This window comes from Leptonychotes weddellii, chromosome 3 (assembly GCF_054177405.1).
Source record: "Leptonychotes weddellii isolate Sample4059 chromosome 3, ASM5417740v2, whole genome shotgun sequence".
Lineage (NCBI taxonomy): Eukaryota > Metazoa > Chordata > Mammalia > Carnivora > Phocidae > Leptonychotes > Leptonychotes weddellii.
This window is the reverse complement of record NC_138371.1, coordinates 54,495,816-54,511,500: the sequence shown is the minus strand read 5'-3', so window position 1 is coordinate 54,511,500 and position 15,685 is coordinate 54,495,816. Positions and strand designations below refer to the sequence as shown.

Sequence of the window (15,685 nt, the reverse complement as noted above, 5' to 3'; positions counted from 1 at the left end):
CGCACTCGGACTCGCAGCAGCACACCGTTGTGGGAAGCGGAGCGCGGCCCAGTCCTTAACCCTTTTTGGCTGAGGCTGGGGAGGAGGCACAGAAAGCAGGAAGGTGTGGTTCGCTCTGAAAGAGCGTGGGAAGGGGGCGCACCACAGGGCGAGCGCGGCTTAGCAGCCCCGGCGCCGCCACAACCTGCGGTCTCCGCGCGGGCCCGGGACTGCGGACACCCTGCCGGCCCCGGCTCCCGCGGTTTTCCGCCCGCAGACCTGCGCACACACTACCCGCCCCCTCGCTCTCCCGCCCCGCCCCGGCGCGCGGGAGGCTGGGCTTTGGCACAGGGGCGGACCCCGCGCACGCTCCCGCCTCTCTCCCCTCCTCCCTCTCTGGGCCCCGCCCAGCGGCGCAGGGGGCCGGGCTCCGGCGAGGGGGGCGGTGGCCGTGGCGGTGACAGCCGCTCCCCGCCCCTGAGGGTCGCCACGTCCCTCACGTACCGCCCGGCCGAGGCGCGGAGCGGCGAGCGGCCGCGGCTCCGGCTCCTCCGGCGGGGCTCGGCATGAGGCTGGCGCGGCTGCTGCGCGGAGCCGCCTCGGCCGGCCCGGGCTCTGGGCTGCGCGCGGCTAGCCCCGGCGGCAGCCGCAGCCTCACCTCCGACTCGGGCTCCAGGCCGGCGCCCGAGAGCGGCGTTCCGGGCCAGGTGGACTTCTACGCGCGCTTCTCGCCGTCCCCGCTTTCCATGAAGCAGTTCCTGGACTTCGGTGAGTGCGGCCCGGGCCTCGGGCCTTTGTGCGCGGCCCTGCGCGGGGAAATGCGGCCCCTGACCCGGGCCGGGCCCGGCCCGCGCTGGCCCCCTCTCACCGCCGGCGCACCCCTCCTCCTTAACGTCTCCTCCCCCAGCGCTTTAGGTGCTTCCTTCCTCCCTTGCGGGCAGATCCTCTAGCTCAGGTGCTGGCGCAGGCGGGCCGGAGGCGTGTGCCTTTTCACTGTGTGTTGTTGAAAAACAAACAGGGAGGGCCGCGGGCGGAATGACCTCCCGCCTTTCAGCGCACGTGTGCAGAACCGTGCTCTCTGCCAGGTCCCTTCCGAAGAGCCGAGCTCCGGCTAGAGGCAAGTGTGTGCACACCTCCGGGAGTCGTGTTCCGATTCTTCAGAGTGATGATAAATGCTCAGTTTGTATATGATGATTGCATAAAGTTGACATGATGATAGGAGAAGCAGGTTATAACTGGCCCGAGTGTTTTCATAGAATGTTTTCCTTGCCGCTTGCCTAATAGTGTTTCCACCAACAGCACATTCATTTCATCATCAGCATAGTCTTGAGCACATGTGAAGTGCGTGAACACAAGTGCTGTGGGGATTACCAGATTGCACCCTATCCACTTTCCTCTTCCTCTGGTGGACGCTTCCTGGTTTTCTCTAGAAAGGATGCAACAGATTGCAGAGAAATTGAAAAGTTAGACATTTTGACTTCTCATATGGGGGTGTTGAGGGGGAAAGGGAAAACTAATATAGTCGTATAATTTCAGTAGAAAAAATTATCTTCTGCATTGTACTGACTGTTAAGTCAGTAATGGATCATTAGTGGGCTCGAAAGATAGCAGCATAGCCGGAAGCTTTATCTTAAAATTGTGGTGTACAGTGGCAAAATTTTTTTGGCACACAGCCCTCGTTTTTGTTTGTACCTTAAAATGACTGTAGTGTGATTAAGGGGTGAATTTGGCCTTGTTCACAGTATCCTATTAAACTTTCTCAAGAAAATGCTTTCCTTTAATTCGGCCATTCCTGCTATGGACAATCTAGTTATTGCTAAGGTTGCCTCTTGCTAAAGCAGCAAGATTAAATTCGTGAGTTTAAAACGCAGTGCTGAAATAACATGACTTTTTAGTTTAACTTTAAATGGAACTGCTTGCCAAAGGCCATTCTACAAATGTTCTGCCTAGCATCTTGATAGGAGTGGAAGAAGAGCAGGCTGCTTTCCAGGAATCAGACAATTGAAAAACCGGGGGTGGGGGTGCTGGGGTTCAAAGCTTGAAGATGGTTGCTGAACAGGCATTGGTATTTTTTGCTTTCTGTTACCTGAAAGCCCTCCTCTACACTGAGTCTTGTTTATCATGGTTCTCATGCATATACCACTACTCTGTTTATCTTAGGTATTCATTTCTTATAAACCTGGAGTTAGGAAGCAGATTTTCTAAATAATAGCAGCAACTGGTTACATAGGATAGGCTTTGGCCATCCTACTGTTCATTGGACTCCACACCTTGCTCAGACTTGCTCAGGTTGCCTTGGTTCTGAGATGATCCCCTACGGATGATGGAGACAGGAAAGTATCTTCATCACTCTACAAAGCAATTGGAATGTCAGGAATTAGCAGGTCATTTAGGATGCCTCACAACCCAACTGAGTGGGTTATCTTGTCCTTTGCCTCCTCTTTCTTTCCCTGTCATTATGGTGATGCTACCGCTCTGTCATTGCCCAATAACTCCCTCTGTGTTTCTCCCTGCCACTTGGCTTCTACTGCCTTATGGCCTCTACTTATTGCTGTTCCCACCCTATTTGGTTTTAGGATCTATGAATGCTTGTGAAAAGACCTCATTTATGTTTCTGCGGCAAGAGCTGCCTGTTAGATTGGCAAATATAATGAAAGAAATAAGTCTTCTTCCAGATAATCTTCTCAGGACTCCATCAGTTCAATTGGTACAGAGCTGGTAAGATTCCCATCTTGTGTTTGCAGTTTCAGTGGACTTGTAGGCTTGACTTAAGGTGAAAGCAAATACTTTTTTTTTTAACTCTTCAGTGGATTCAGAGCATTCCTCCTCTTTTTATGGGTATGTCTAGGCTTGTCCCCTGAATCCTGGACTCTACCAGTCCTTGACTTTGAAAAAAAAAAAAAAAATCAGAACTACACAGAAATACACACACTAACTTTATGATTTGTGTTATTGAATCTGCAGGATGTTATATTATAATAAAAAATATCTATCATGTGTTGATGGCTAGGGGTTTATGTATATTACCTTTAATCCCCTCGACAACTCTGCCCATTAGGCATTATTATCTCCATTTTACAGATTAGGAAACTGAGGCACCTACAGGTCTTTTGCCAAAGGCAGTACCACTCATAGTGGAGCTGGGATTCAAGCCCAGATTTGTTTCTTTCTACTATACCGTGCTATAGTCAGAATGATAAAATGTATTAAAGGGTGTATATATTTTTTTAGTAAACTGAATTTATTTTATTGAAGTATATCTTTATCAAACACAAAAGTTAAAATCTTTTTTCTACCATTTATTTTATTTTTTTTAAAAAGATTTTATTTATTTAATTGACAGAGAGAGAGAGAGAGGCAGACAGACAGCGAGAGAGGGAACACAAGCAGGGGGAGTGGGAGAGGGAGAAGCAGGCTTCCCACCCAGCAGGGAGCCCGATGCGGGCTCCATCCCAGGACCCTGGGATCATGACCCGAGCCAAAGGCAGTTGCTTAACCAACTGAGCCATCCAGGCACCCTTTTTTCTACCATTTAAAAATAATTAGAAATTAGTGGAATCATATAAGAAACTATAATCTCTTCCGAAATATGACAGTGGAGGTGCATGCCTATGTGGCCACTTAAACACAGCCTTTCTTGTTAATGTTATTAACTTACAAGTATTATTCTTTTAAGCACTATACATTTCAAACAAAAGAGTCTACCAGAGTTCAGTCTTAAATAGAAAAAAAAATTAGCTGCAAGATTTTTCCCAGTTATGATTCATGGAGATCTTAGCTTTTTTTTGTAGGTATCATAGTTTGTAGGAGAAACTGATAGAACTTCAATTTAAAAAAAAAGTGAAAGAAGTGTATGCTTGCTATAATATGTGATAATGAGATGCTTGCTATCTAGTTCAAATACGGGACAATTATAAATGTGGTTTAAAGAAGAGGCATTTGTTTAGGAACTATGATGGAATATAAATGAGAACATATAATTTTCTATGGAAGCTTATTCCTATTTTTAAAATTCTTCATTAAAAATAGAATATGCTGCATTTTGAAATCTGATCTGTGCCTAAAATGTTGTAGGTGCTCAACTCTCTCTTGAATAAAGAGCATAGTTTTTCTTGCCGGTGAAAAGTAAGGGTTAAAGCAAATATCAGAATCACTTGACTTTGGAATGCTTTGTACTGCAGAGGCACATTGCTTGTCAAGAACAGCTTTCCAAACCAACGTATGGATTTACAGATTTTTACACTTTCATTACCCCTGGATGCCTACTAAAGACAGTTGTAGATAAAGTTCCAACAGAGCAGCCAAAGCAGACCCTGTATTATGGAAGGTCATTGAATAGTAGTGAAGTGTTTTCACCTCTGGCCCTGTCCTGCCATGGTGCTTGGCAGCATGACCTTGACAAAGTCATTTGGCTTTCCTCATTTTGCTCCGTCTTTAACAGGTGATTTGCCACCTTGAATTGTTAGGTAAATTAAAAACCTACATTTTCATGACTTTTGTTTTTGTTCAGCTCTGTTTAAAAGAACTATGTGGTAAATTATAGGCTTTTAACAAATACTTGTTGACTGGACATAAGCTATTAACCTGGAGAGTGCATGCTTCTAAAGGATAACCACCCTCAGCTCCAGCTGATCATTGCCAATGCAGAAACACTATCCAGATCATCTGATTTTTGTGTATTTATTTAAAGAAAAGCCACAAGTCTAGATTTTTAATGTAAAATCTCCCAATTTTGAAAGATTGCAACTAATAAAATTTTTTTTAAACACTCAAGGCCTATATATACGGTGTATAAGGTTTTAAAGCTCAGGTTTTAAGTTAGACTCATAGACTGATATAGGCGGGCCTCCACATTTTACTGAGACTAAGACAAGCTAAGTCATCGTCCCAGATCACATAGTTCATGGTAACAGACTCAGTTCTCATGACAATCAGCATTTATACTGTATAGTGGTAAATTTAAGAAACTGAAAAGCTATCTTAGAGTATAGAACTTAAAAAAAAAAAAAAGAAGTAGGAAATCTTAAAATTATTATTTGAAAAGATTTTATTTATTAATTTGAGAGAGAGAGAGCGTGTTCACGCTGCACCAGCGTGTGCACAAGCATGGGAAGGGGCAGAGGAGAGGGAGAAGCAAACTGGGCGGGGTTGGTTCTATCCCAGGACCCTGAGATCATGACCTGAGCCGAAGGCAGCCGCTTAACCAACTGAGCCACCCAGGCACCCGAAATCTTGAAATCCTTAAATCAAATTTAACCTATGTTTTTAGGAGAAAATGCACCTTCTACTACTTTGTGCCAGGCACTTTGCTTAAATGTGAATGGGTCTAAAAATCCTACTTCAACCATAATTTGTAGCACTATTCTAAATTAAAAGTTAAAAGATGTTAAAATTAAAAATACCTTTTTAGTATTTTCACAATATTGAACTTCCAAATTGTAAAAGAACAAATTTATCCCACTGATTTGCATTTTAGGTATATCCAGAGTCTTCAGGAACTTCTTGAATTTAAAGACAAAAGTGCTGAAGATGCTAAAACTATTTATGAGTAAGTGCACAATTTTTATACTCTTTAAATGTCATATAAAAAATATAAATGTATTGAGCTTAAACCTGCTGTTGGGTCACTTTAGGGAAATTAACTTTAGTTTCTCTCCACTCCAGAACATATGATAGTATATGTGTTTATAGCAGCTCATACAGGTACGGCAAATACTGTACATCAGTAAATACAAGAAAAGACACAATTCAAGTGTGATGATCAGTGGAAATCTAGATGTGGCCTCGGTGCCATTCGGATGATAGGGGACTGGTGAGGACTCCTCACTTAGGGAAGAGTCACCTTCAGCTCCAGCGTGCCACCTTCAGCTCCCTCCAATCATTGCCAATGCAGAAACACTATCCGGATTGTCTGATTTGTGTGTGGGGGTTTAAAGAAAAGCAGTAAGTTTAGATTTTTAATGTAAAACCTCCCAGTTTTGAAGATTGCAACTAATTAAAAAAAATTTTTAAATACTGAAGGCCTATAAAAACGTGTCTGTGGGTCTCACTTTATGACCTCTGGCCTGTAAGATAATGGAAGTAATACAACCAATTTAATAACCAGCACACCCGAATTGATAAACCCGGGTAGTCCTCTCAGGCAATTATCTGCTTATTCCAATGAATGTGGCTCAGAACTTAAAGACCACTTCTTTTGTTGTCCTCACAGTTTATTACACATTTTTTTTTTTTACTGTCTTTAAAGATGATGGCAACATTTCACTTTTTAAACATGTATTGGTCTGAAAATAACATCAAAGATTTACTCTCTGCCTAGGTATGAAGCACACTGTGTATTTAATCTTTAAAACAATGCTATTGAGTTAATGCTGTCTGTGCACAAAGAAACTTAAGGTAGCATTAAAATCAAATAGCCAACCAGTGGTAGGATCAGGATTTGAACCCAAGCCCTCTTAAAAATAAATGTTATGCTACAGAACCTTCTGAAGATGGTTAGTCAGAGCTGAATCTAAAAAATGAGAGCAATCAAGCAGAATAATACTCTTTGGGGTTTTAAAAAGAGAGAAGTGAAATAAAGGGGTGGATTAGAAATGATGAGTTGTTTGTTGTTTTTGAGGAGTTTTGTTTGTATTTGGGATTATTAGTTTGGTTTTGAAGCAGATTACAAACTAGGAATTCCAAAAATATTTTGAGCCGTGAGAGCATCATTGGAATAAGTTAATAGTACTCAAGATGATGACTTTGAATGGGAAAGCACTCATTCAGAAGTGTAAATTCAGATAGGTATGTTACAAGATGGATTTTGTTATTTCATAATTAAGATTTCTTTTCTCTTTTATTTAGGTCTTTAAATTAACCATGCAATAATGTCTTCTAAATGACAGAAGTGGGAAGGCTGGATGACTTGAAAATTTTTCTTTTAACACAACAGTCGACTTTTCCTCTCCCATTTTTAAACTTAATAGGATCAATGAAATTAGAATTTCTTTTACTTTTCTGTTCTTAGTGGTTCTTTCTCTCTTGGAACCATAGGGAATAGTTCCCAAACAGGCAGGCTTTATTGGCTTATTCATCCTTATTCCTTACAGAGCATGTGTTCCCTAGAAGTAAGCACTCTGTCTTCTCTTAATGCTGAACGTCCCTGGAATACTGTCCTCATTGGGAGTGCTTAGATGATCTGAATTGATAATGGTTAAAGAAAACCCTTGCCATTTTTAGGATAGTCTTTTGTGGCAGCCTTACTCTTAGGAGTTCCAAGAAAATAAGTTTTAAAAGTTTTATTTTGGAGGTTTTTGTCCTGTCATAGATTCCATATATTTATGAGCTGAAATTTATTTAAATAAGCATAAGAAAACATACATCAATGATCTTTTTACTGAATTGGGGATTTCTTGCCTAGTATAGGTTAGTGAAACTTGGATTTTAGTATTAAATTCACTTGTCAAAACATTTGGCTGTTTTGACAAGTCAGGCTTGTTTAGCTTTACAGATACTGTGATTCGGATCAGGAACCGACACAATGATGTTATTCCCACGATGGCCCAGGGTGTGATTGAATACAAGGAGAGCTTCGGGGTAGATCCTGTCACCAGCCAGAATGTTCAGTACTTTTTGGATCGTTTCTACATGAGTCGCATTTCAATTAGAATGTTACTCAATCAGCACTGTAAGTATCCAGAAGTCAAGAGAAGAAGCAAAATAAAATGAATATGTTGGTATGTTTTAAATTTATTTGGAAAACTTCCCTTTAGTAAACATTTAATTTTACTTTTTTGCATATTAAGTAAATTGCATGCAAAGGAGGTATTTTTATTGAATGTGAAATTTTTATTTTATTGAATGTATTGAATGTATTTTATTGAATGTAAAATACTATGTATTGAATGTAAAATATCTATTTACTGTTTGGTACCATTTAGAGAAACAGTCTTCAAATCTGGAAAAGGGCATTAGAGAGTTTAGCTTATTTTGTTTGTTTTTTTATTTTGATTTTTTTGATAGCTTTATTGTTTGGTGGAAAAGGAAGCCCAGCTCATCGAAAACACATTGGAAGCATAAATCCAAACTGCAATGTAGTTGAAGTTATTAAAGGTAAATATTTATATTTCTCCTTTCAGGAAGGATGCAAAAATCAAAATGTTCAGTGTTATTTCTTGCTATTAAAACAGTTATTTGGGGCGCCTGGGTGGCTCAGTTGGTTAAGCGACTGCCTTCGGCTCAGGTCATGATCCTGGAGTCCCAGGATCGAGTCCCGCATCGGGCTCCCTGCTCAGCAGGGAGTCTGCTTCTCCCTCTGACCCTCCTCTCTCTCCTGCTCTCTGTCTCTCATTCTCTCTCTCTCAAATAAATAAATAAAATCTTTAAAAACAAACAAACAAACAAAAAACAGTTATTTGTATCTTGAGATAAAATGTTAGGAGCAAATGTGTGGATTTGAAAATAATTTTATGATGTTAATTGTACATTATATATAGGATGAATATTTTGTTGATACAATGCTTTCTTAGGCAAAGTATGGTGATACTATGAGAGTGTTTCACTTCAAAAAGTATATAATAACCTTTACTAGGAGCCGTAATTCATAATAGTTTGGTTTGCATCTTTCCACACTTTTTTCTGTTATACCACATATACTCATACATATGTAATTGTTATTCTTACATTGTTTGTTTTTGGAAAATGGGGTGCTGTATATATATTTTTCTACAAGTTTATAGCCATCATTCCACATTCAGTACATACGGACATACCTCAGGTTTTTGAATGGCTTAATGGGTTTATTACAATGTATTAATCCATCCTTTTGTTGCTACATATTTAGGTTTTCATTTTTTTTTTTTATTACCAACAATACTGCAGTGAACATCTTTAGATAGTGCTGACTTTGCTAGTATTTTAGAAAGCAAGATTCCTAAAATTTAAGACATTTAAAATGCATTTAAAATTTTCATACCTCCAAAAAAGTATCAAATAATGAATGAGAGTGTCTGTATCCTAAATTTTCACCAACTCTACATGTTTGTTACTGTATTGTAAATAGTTTCTTCACCTTGCTGTTTTTACTTTGTTTATGGTGTCTTTTTCTATTTGGATGTTTTTATTTTCTTTTAATCATATCTGTCATTTTTCCTTTATGGCTATTAGGTTTTGTCATGTCATACTTAAGAAGACCTTCCCTAAACAAAGATAATTAAAGTATGTTTTCTTCTATAGACAGTTTTAAATTTTCATGTATCAGTACTGTTGCCACCTTAATGCATGATATAGAAGTAAATTTATTTTAATGCTTTTTTTTGTTTTGATTCACACTAGATGGCTATGAAAATGCTAGGCGTCTGTGTGATTTGTATTATATTAACTCTCCTGAACTAGAACTTGAAGAACTAAATGGTAAGCCTGATGGTGTCTTTTCCTCAATGATTAGTGTTGTGATTATCTAAGAAGGAATGATAAGAAGAATTTAAATATGTCTTAATATAAAAGGGCTTTTCATCAACTTCTTTACTGAATATGAAAGCTGAGGGAGAGTAGTCATGTTAAGAGTGTGTGTGTGTGTAATTTAGTTGGATTCTGTCTGAAAAGCATTTTGGCTTCTTCCCTATTTTGTTTATATTTAACTGATAATGTTGATTCTTTCCTTATTTTTGTTTCTGTTTTTGGTTAGTTATAGAAAAAAAATGATGCCAAGAAAATTACATTTGACTGTTGTATGCACTTCAATAATGTAGAATTCACCCTTTAAGAATTCTGCTTCCTGAGCAGTGAATCATTTTTGTATTGTTGAGGAAGTAAAAAGACTGGAGGTGTAAAGAGGAAAGAAAAATGCTCATCTGTTTGAGAATCTGTTTATCTCTGATGGTCTTTTCACCCGGACTAGTGCCTTTTGGACAAAAAAAATCAGATGTCTTGGAAGGAGGTTGATGAGTGTCACTGTGTTTCTGTGGGGGTGGGGTAGTTCGTAGAGGGAAAAACAGTTACTAAGTTAAGATGTCCCTTTAAGAAGAATAAAATTAAGTAGGCTTTTCCTAAGCTGTATTCTGGACCTTATAGTGGGAGAGCAATGGAAGAAGTTCTTCAATTGAAAATAGAATTGCTTGGTGTTTTTCTAAAGCCATATTAACTCTTTTGTTTCATAACAATACCATTCAGTAAAGAATCACAATGCACAAATGATAGTTTAGGAACCTGAACTTGAGCAGTTTCCAGGTGTCCCATCCATGTTTCCACGGGGCAGTTTATTCAGAGGAGAGTCCAATTTATTGGATGAATTAGAATTCTAAGGTATGGTGAGTCTTACTCCTTTGCGCTACTAAAAGTTGTTTTACATACTACCTGCCTGCCCCCTGCCCCTGCCACTGCATCCCCAACTGGGCTTCTAAATTTAATAAAATGTTTGAACGTAGAATTCATATTCCTTGATAAATTGATGCTAGTTTAATTTAATTCAGATCTGTATCCATAGAAATGCCTGAAATAAAACAGAAAACATTGCACATGGATGAAACATTTAAAAAAGTGGCTTTAAAAAAATAGTATATTTACGTGAGTTGGACCATGGAACTTACAGACTTAACATTTTTGTTTTGGAAAGTAAAATTCTGACCTTAAGACTGAGAGTCCTTTTAAAAGACTCACCATCATAGAGAAAATGGGAAGCTGGATTGGCTAGATGGTTACGCAGGGTCACAAGAAGGACTGAAAACTCATGTTGTCGCCATCAGTTATAAATCTATGTGAATGTGGGGTCAAACACTAATACAGTGAAGAACTGGGGTGACAGTTCTCCCCCCCAAATAATACCACCCTCCATAGTCAATGTTTTCTTCTCATCACTACACAATATATTCTTAAAAATGCTTTAAGCACATCTCTCTGTACTTTTATATTTTTCTCTTCTGCTCTGTAGCAAAATCACCAGGACAGCCAATACAAGTGGTTTATGTACCATCCCATCTCTATCACATGGTGTTTGAACTTTTCAAGGTTTGTAAAATAGTATTACATAACCTTTATCAGTCCTTTCCTGAGGTTAGGGATCTGCTCTGAAAGTTAAGTACTCTACCAGGTTTTCCTCCGTTTCATTTAAAGATGTCATTTCATGCTCGGTGTCATGTCACGTTGCTGGAGATCAGCCTTTTGTCCACACTGATGGGCACTTCAGTGTAGTGGTAAGCTCATACTTGGAAGTCAGGAAGAATTGGGTCTGAATTCCAGTTCTGCCACTTAATCTCTGTGTGACGTTGGGCAAATTGGTCAGCCTTTTTGAGCCTACGTTTCCTCTTCTGTTAAATGAGGATAATACTATCCAGGTTATTATGAAGATTGGGAGTAGCAGACTAAGTGTCCAGTACAATGGCAGCTCAGTGTAAGTGCTCAGTAAAGTTCTATTTTTCAAAACAGAATATTTAGAAGAATGATTCTCAATTTTCCACCCTTAGAAGACCAGAGTCCCACTATTATATGTTTGTGGAGTTTTTTGAGAAAGTCATTTATATTGACTTACAGGGCTTTTGCTGTTATATTTGCTCTTTACAACAAATTTCAAAAACTAAATAAAATTATGCTAGAAATGTTAAGAGTACTTTTTTCCCCCAATAACACACCAATGACACTTGCTGATAGACAGAAAAGCGAGTGATAAGGACTGGTACAGGTCCTTGTGGCTGAAAATGACTACTCTAAATCAAGCCTATATAATCAGTCTCTTCCTTTAGTTACCATGTCTTCAGCCAGCAGCCAACTAGTAGAGAGCAGAGGTGGCTTTCAGTCGGATCATGAAAAAGAAAAACACACTGAAACACAGAAAATCTGACTGAATTCTTAGAACAGCAAGAGTTCAAGAATGCTCTTCTATTCCTAGGACAGCATACAAAAATCTTTCTATCAAAGTGGTTAAATAAATAAGTGGCGCTTAAAGTATTAAAATTAATTTTTTCCTTGAAGTTTCAGTTACTAAAGATCTTATTCCCCATGATGCTTAATAAAAGAAATATGACTGTATTCTATAACAGATTTTACATAGTGTCATTAATAATGGCTTTCATCTGAAACCTAATTTTATTAATAGCCTTTGGTAGAGACGATAGCATCTTTTTCTCAGGGATACCCAACCCTGATGAGTGTGCAGGGCCACACACTCTTATTTCCAAATTCAGTCCCATCTTTTGCCTTTTTAACTGTACCTAGTTTTATCAGTTTCTACTCCAGTGCTACATGTCATGGTATCTCTTAGTGTTTATACCATGTAGGCATTGTGTACCATGTATCCTTTAGGAATTGATCAAAACAGTTTTACAGTGTAAATATCCTTAGTTTCAAACTAGTGGTGAATTAGCTTAGTTTCTACATCATAATAAGACCATTGCAATGAGTGCTATATGAAATTTTTTTTTCCTTCAAAGTAATTTATGGCAATTAAAAGGATTCTTAAAAATAGAGACAAAACTCTTTTCAAAAATAAGATTTGCTTGTTATCTACTAAATTATAAAAGTATTTGGATAGGATTTTTGGCTTCAATGTAAACTAGTCAAAGTGTTGAAATGCCTGGTTTTGGAAAATGAGCAGAATTTAATTGAAATCTTTAAATCAAAGTATCTCACAAGTCCTCCAAAATGGACAATAATTTTTAAAATTCTTTATAATTATAAGAATTGTGATATTTTGGCATATTTCCAGCAAATTAAAAATTTTTAAATTTCAAGTCATGCATATATATTTGAAAATTATAATTAGTTTCTCTTTTTTTAATGTTGTATTTTGAATGGAACCCTAATGTATTTCAGAACGCAATGAGAGCAACGATGGAACACCATGCTGACAAAGGTGTTTACCCCCCTATTCAAGTCCACATCACACTGGGTAATGAGGATTTGACTGTGAAGGTAAATGCTTTCTGGCTTGTTTGTTTTAATTGATGTGCAGGCATGTACATAATTTCCTGAAGACATAACTTATTCTTGGGAGAAAGAAATCCTATCTCTCCTAGCTCATCAGCACATTGCTTCATTTATCTGGGAGATTCTGGAAATTATCCCCTGAGTCTGTTTCTATTCTGGTCCATAATCCAGATGATTCAAGTAAAAGTAAATCCTGAAGACAGACAGTTTAGTAGTAATCATGAATATCCACTTGGATAAGTAAAAGCTAAAATATTTGAGTGTTTACAGTGTTATGTAGATAGTATATAATGTTTCATTTTTAAGCAGTGTTTTTCAATCTACTTTTATGTTGTTTCATTTGCTTCTCATAAAAGCTCCTTCCTTAGGAGCACAGGTAATCTTACTGTTGATTTTACAGATGAGGAAACTAAGACACAGTGAGTAGCTCATAATTACACAGCAAATAAATGCCACAGAACATGAAATCAGGCTCTCTGACCCCAGGCTTTTTCCACTGCATTGTTCAGATAGTCCACTTTCTTAAGAGTATGATGATTCTCTTTTTTAAATAATAATTTTAAATTTTGTTTTAGAGTAATAAATGCAAAGAGTATAAAAAATCAAATACATTAGTTCCTGGCCATTTCTGGTCACTACTCAGTCTTTTAGTTATTTTTTCTGGGATTTATTGGTATATTTTTAAGTAGGATTCTGATATCACTACTTCTGAAATATAACAGTTTTCAACAGCAAATATTAGCTTTCTGTTAAGGTAGGTGAGGAGTTAGTCTGTTAGAGCACCTCCCCTCCCCAACCCAGCCTCAGCTGCTATTTTCATACATAAAATTATAGACTGAAAATAATCATCTTGCAGAATTTGAAGACCATCTACTGTTCCTTGTTTTAAAAGCATATAATTCAATTACTCAGCCATCAAAAAGGAATGAAATCTTGCCATTTGCAACGACATGGATGGAGCTAGAGCAGATTATGTTAAGCGAAATAAGTCAGAGAAAGACAAATACCATATGATTTCACTCATATGTGGAATTTAAGAAACAAAACAGATGAACATATGTGGGTGGCGGGGTGAGAGAGAGGGAAACAAACCATAACAGACTCTTAAGGATAGAGAACAAACTGAGGGTTAATGGAGGGAGGTGGGTGGGGGGTGGGCTAGATGGGGGTGAGTATTAAGGAGGGCACTTGTTATGATGAGCACTGGGTACTACTGTATGTAAGTGATGAACCACTGAATTCTGCTCCTGAAACCAATATTGCACTGTATGTTCACTAACTAGAATTCAAATAAAATTTTGAAAAAAAAAAAAGAAAAAAGTGTAGAATTCAGTGTTTTTAAGAATATTCACAAGGTTGGGGCGCCTGGGTGGCTCAGTTGGTTAAGCGACTGCCTTCGGCTCAGGTCATGATCCTGGAGTCCCTGGATCGAGTCCCGCATCGGGCTCCCTGCTCGGCGGGGAGCCTGCTTCTCCCTCTGACCCTCCCCCCTCTCATGTGCTCTCTCTCTCTCTCATTCTGTCTCAAATAAATAAATAAAATCTTTAAAAAAAAAAAAGAATATTCACAAGGTTGTGCTACCATGCTACTGTCTAATTTCAGAACATTTTCATCACTCTCCAAAAAACCTCCATACCCATTAGTAGTCACTCCCCAATTTCTCCTTCTCCCCAGTCCTTGGCAACCGCTAATCTGTGTATGGATTTCCCTATTTTAGACATTTCATAAAAATGAAATTCTATAACATGTGGTCTTTTGTGACTGTCTTCTGCCACTTAATGTAATGTTATAGCAGGTATCAGTACTTCCTTTTGTGGTTGAATGATACTCTGTAGTATGGGTATGACACATTTTGTTTATCCATTCATCAAGTTGATGAACATCTGGGTTTTTTCCATTTTTGGGGTGTTAGGAATAATGCTGCCATTCATGTAGAAGTGTTTGTGTGAACATAGGTTTTCATTTGTCTTATGTATACACATAGGAGTTGAACTGCTTATAGGTAACTGTTTAGGTTTTGAGGAACTGCCGAACTATTTTCCAAAGTGACCTTACCATTTTACATTCCCGCCAGCACTGTATGAAAGTTCCAATTTTTCCACATCATTGTCAACATTTGTTAGAATCAGTCTTTTTGATTATAGCTATTCTAATGGGTATGAGTGATATCTCACTGGTTTTGATTTGTGTGAGAGATAATGGTGAGCATCTTTTCATGTGCTAATTGGCCATTTGTCTATCTCTGAAGAAATGTCAGTTAAGATCCTTTGCTCAGTTTTTAGGTGGATTGTCTTTTAATTGTTGCAGTGTTTAGAGTTATCTTTCTATATATATTTTTTATTATAGATACTAGTTCCTGATAAGATATATGATTTGAAAATGTTCTATTCTGTGGCTTATCTTTTCACTTTTTTTTTTAAGATTTTTATTTATTTATTTGAAAGGAAAGAGACAGTGCGTGTGTGTGTGTGTGTGTGTGTGAGAGAGAGAGAGAGAGAGAGCATGAGAGGGAGAGAGAGCACATGAGCAGGGGGAGGAGCAGAGGGAGAGGGAGAAGCCGACTCCCCGCTGAGCAGGGAGCCTGATGCCGAGTTTGATCCCAGGACCCTGAGATCGTGACCTGAACCAAAGGCAGATGCTTAACCAACTGAGCTACTCAGGCACCCCAGTTTTATTCTTCTTTAAATGCTTGGTAGAATCTACCAGTGAAGCCATCTGGCCTGAGTTTGTGTTGTAAGATTTTGATAACTAGTTCAGTCCCTTCATTTAGTATCAGTCTGTTCAGATTTTCTGTTTCTTTTTTTTT

General features: G+C 38.6%; 1 protein-coding gene and 1 long non-coding RNA gene across 5 annotated transcripts in view; one reads left to right on the top strand and one right to left on the bottom strand.

Moving 5' to 3' along the window:
* Nucleotides 1-775, bottom strand: part of LOC145720523 (uncharacterized) — an 82,019-nt gene extending 81,244 nt beyond the window's left edge. The window contains exon 1 of one of the 2 annotated variants that reach the window (XR_014143546.1): nt 638-775. This is a non-coding gene — a long non-coding RNA (uncharacterized LOC145720523). Of the gene's footprint in view, nt 1-483; nt 530-637 lie in introns of those variants that run through there. The other variant, XR_014143547.1, reaches the window with a different exon arrangement.
* Nucleotides 546-15,685, top strand: part of PDK1 (pyruvate dehydrogenase kinase 1) — a 31,399-nt gene continuing 16,259 nt past the window's right edge. For all 3 annotated transcript variants that reach the window (XM_081814175.1, XM_031035584.2, XM_081814174.1), the window contains exons 1-8: nt 546-747; nt 2,556-2,697; nt 5,456-5,527; nt 7,464-7,648; nt 7,984-8,073; nt 9,295-9,372; nt 10,889-10,965; nt 12,766-12,864. In XM_081814175.1, the coding sequence (XP_081670301.1) occupies nt 546-747; nt 2,556-2,697; nt 5,456-5,527; nt 7,464-7,648; nt 7,984-8,073; nt 9,295-9,372; nt 10,889-10,965; nt 12,766-12,864 (945 nt within the window). The remainder of the gene's footprint in view (nt 748-2,555; nt 2,698-5,455; nt 5,528-7,463; nt 7,649-7,983; nt 8,074-9,294; nt 9,373-10,888; nt 10,966-12,765; nt 12,865-15,685) is intronic.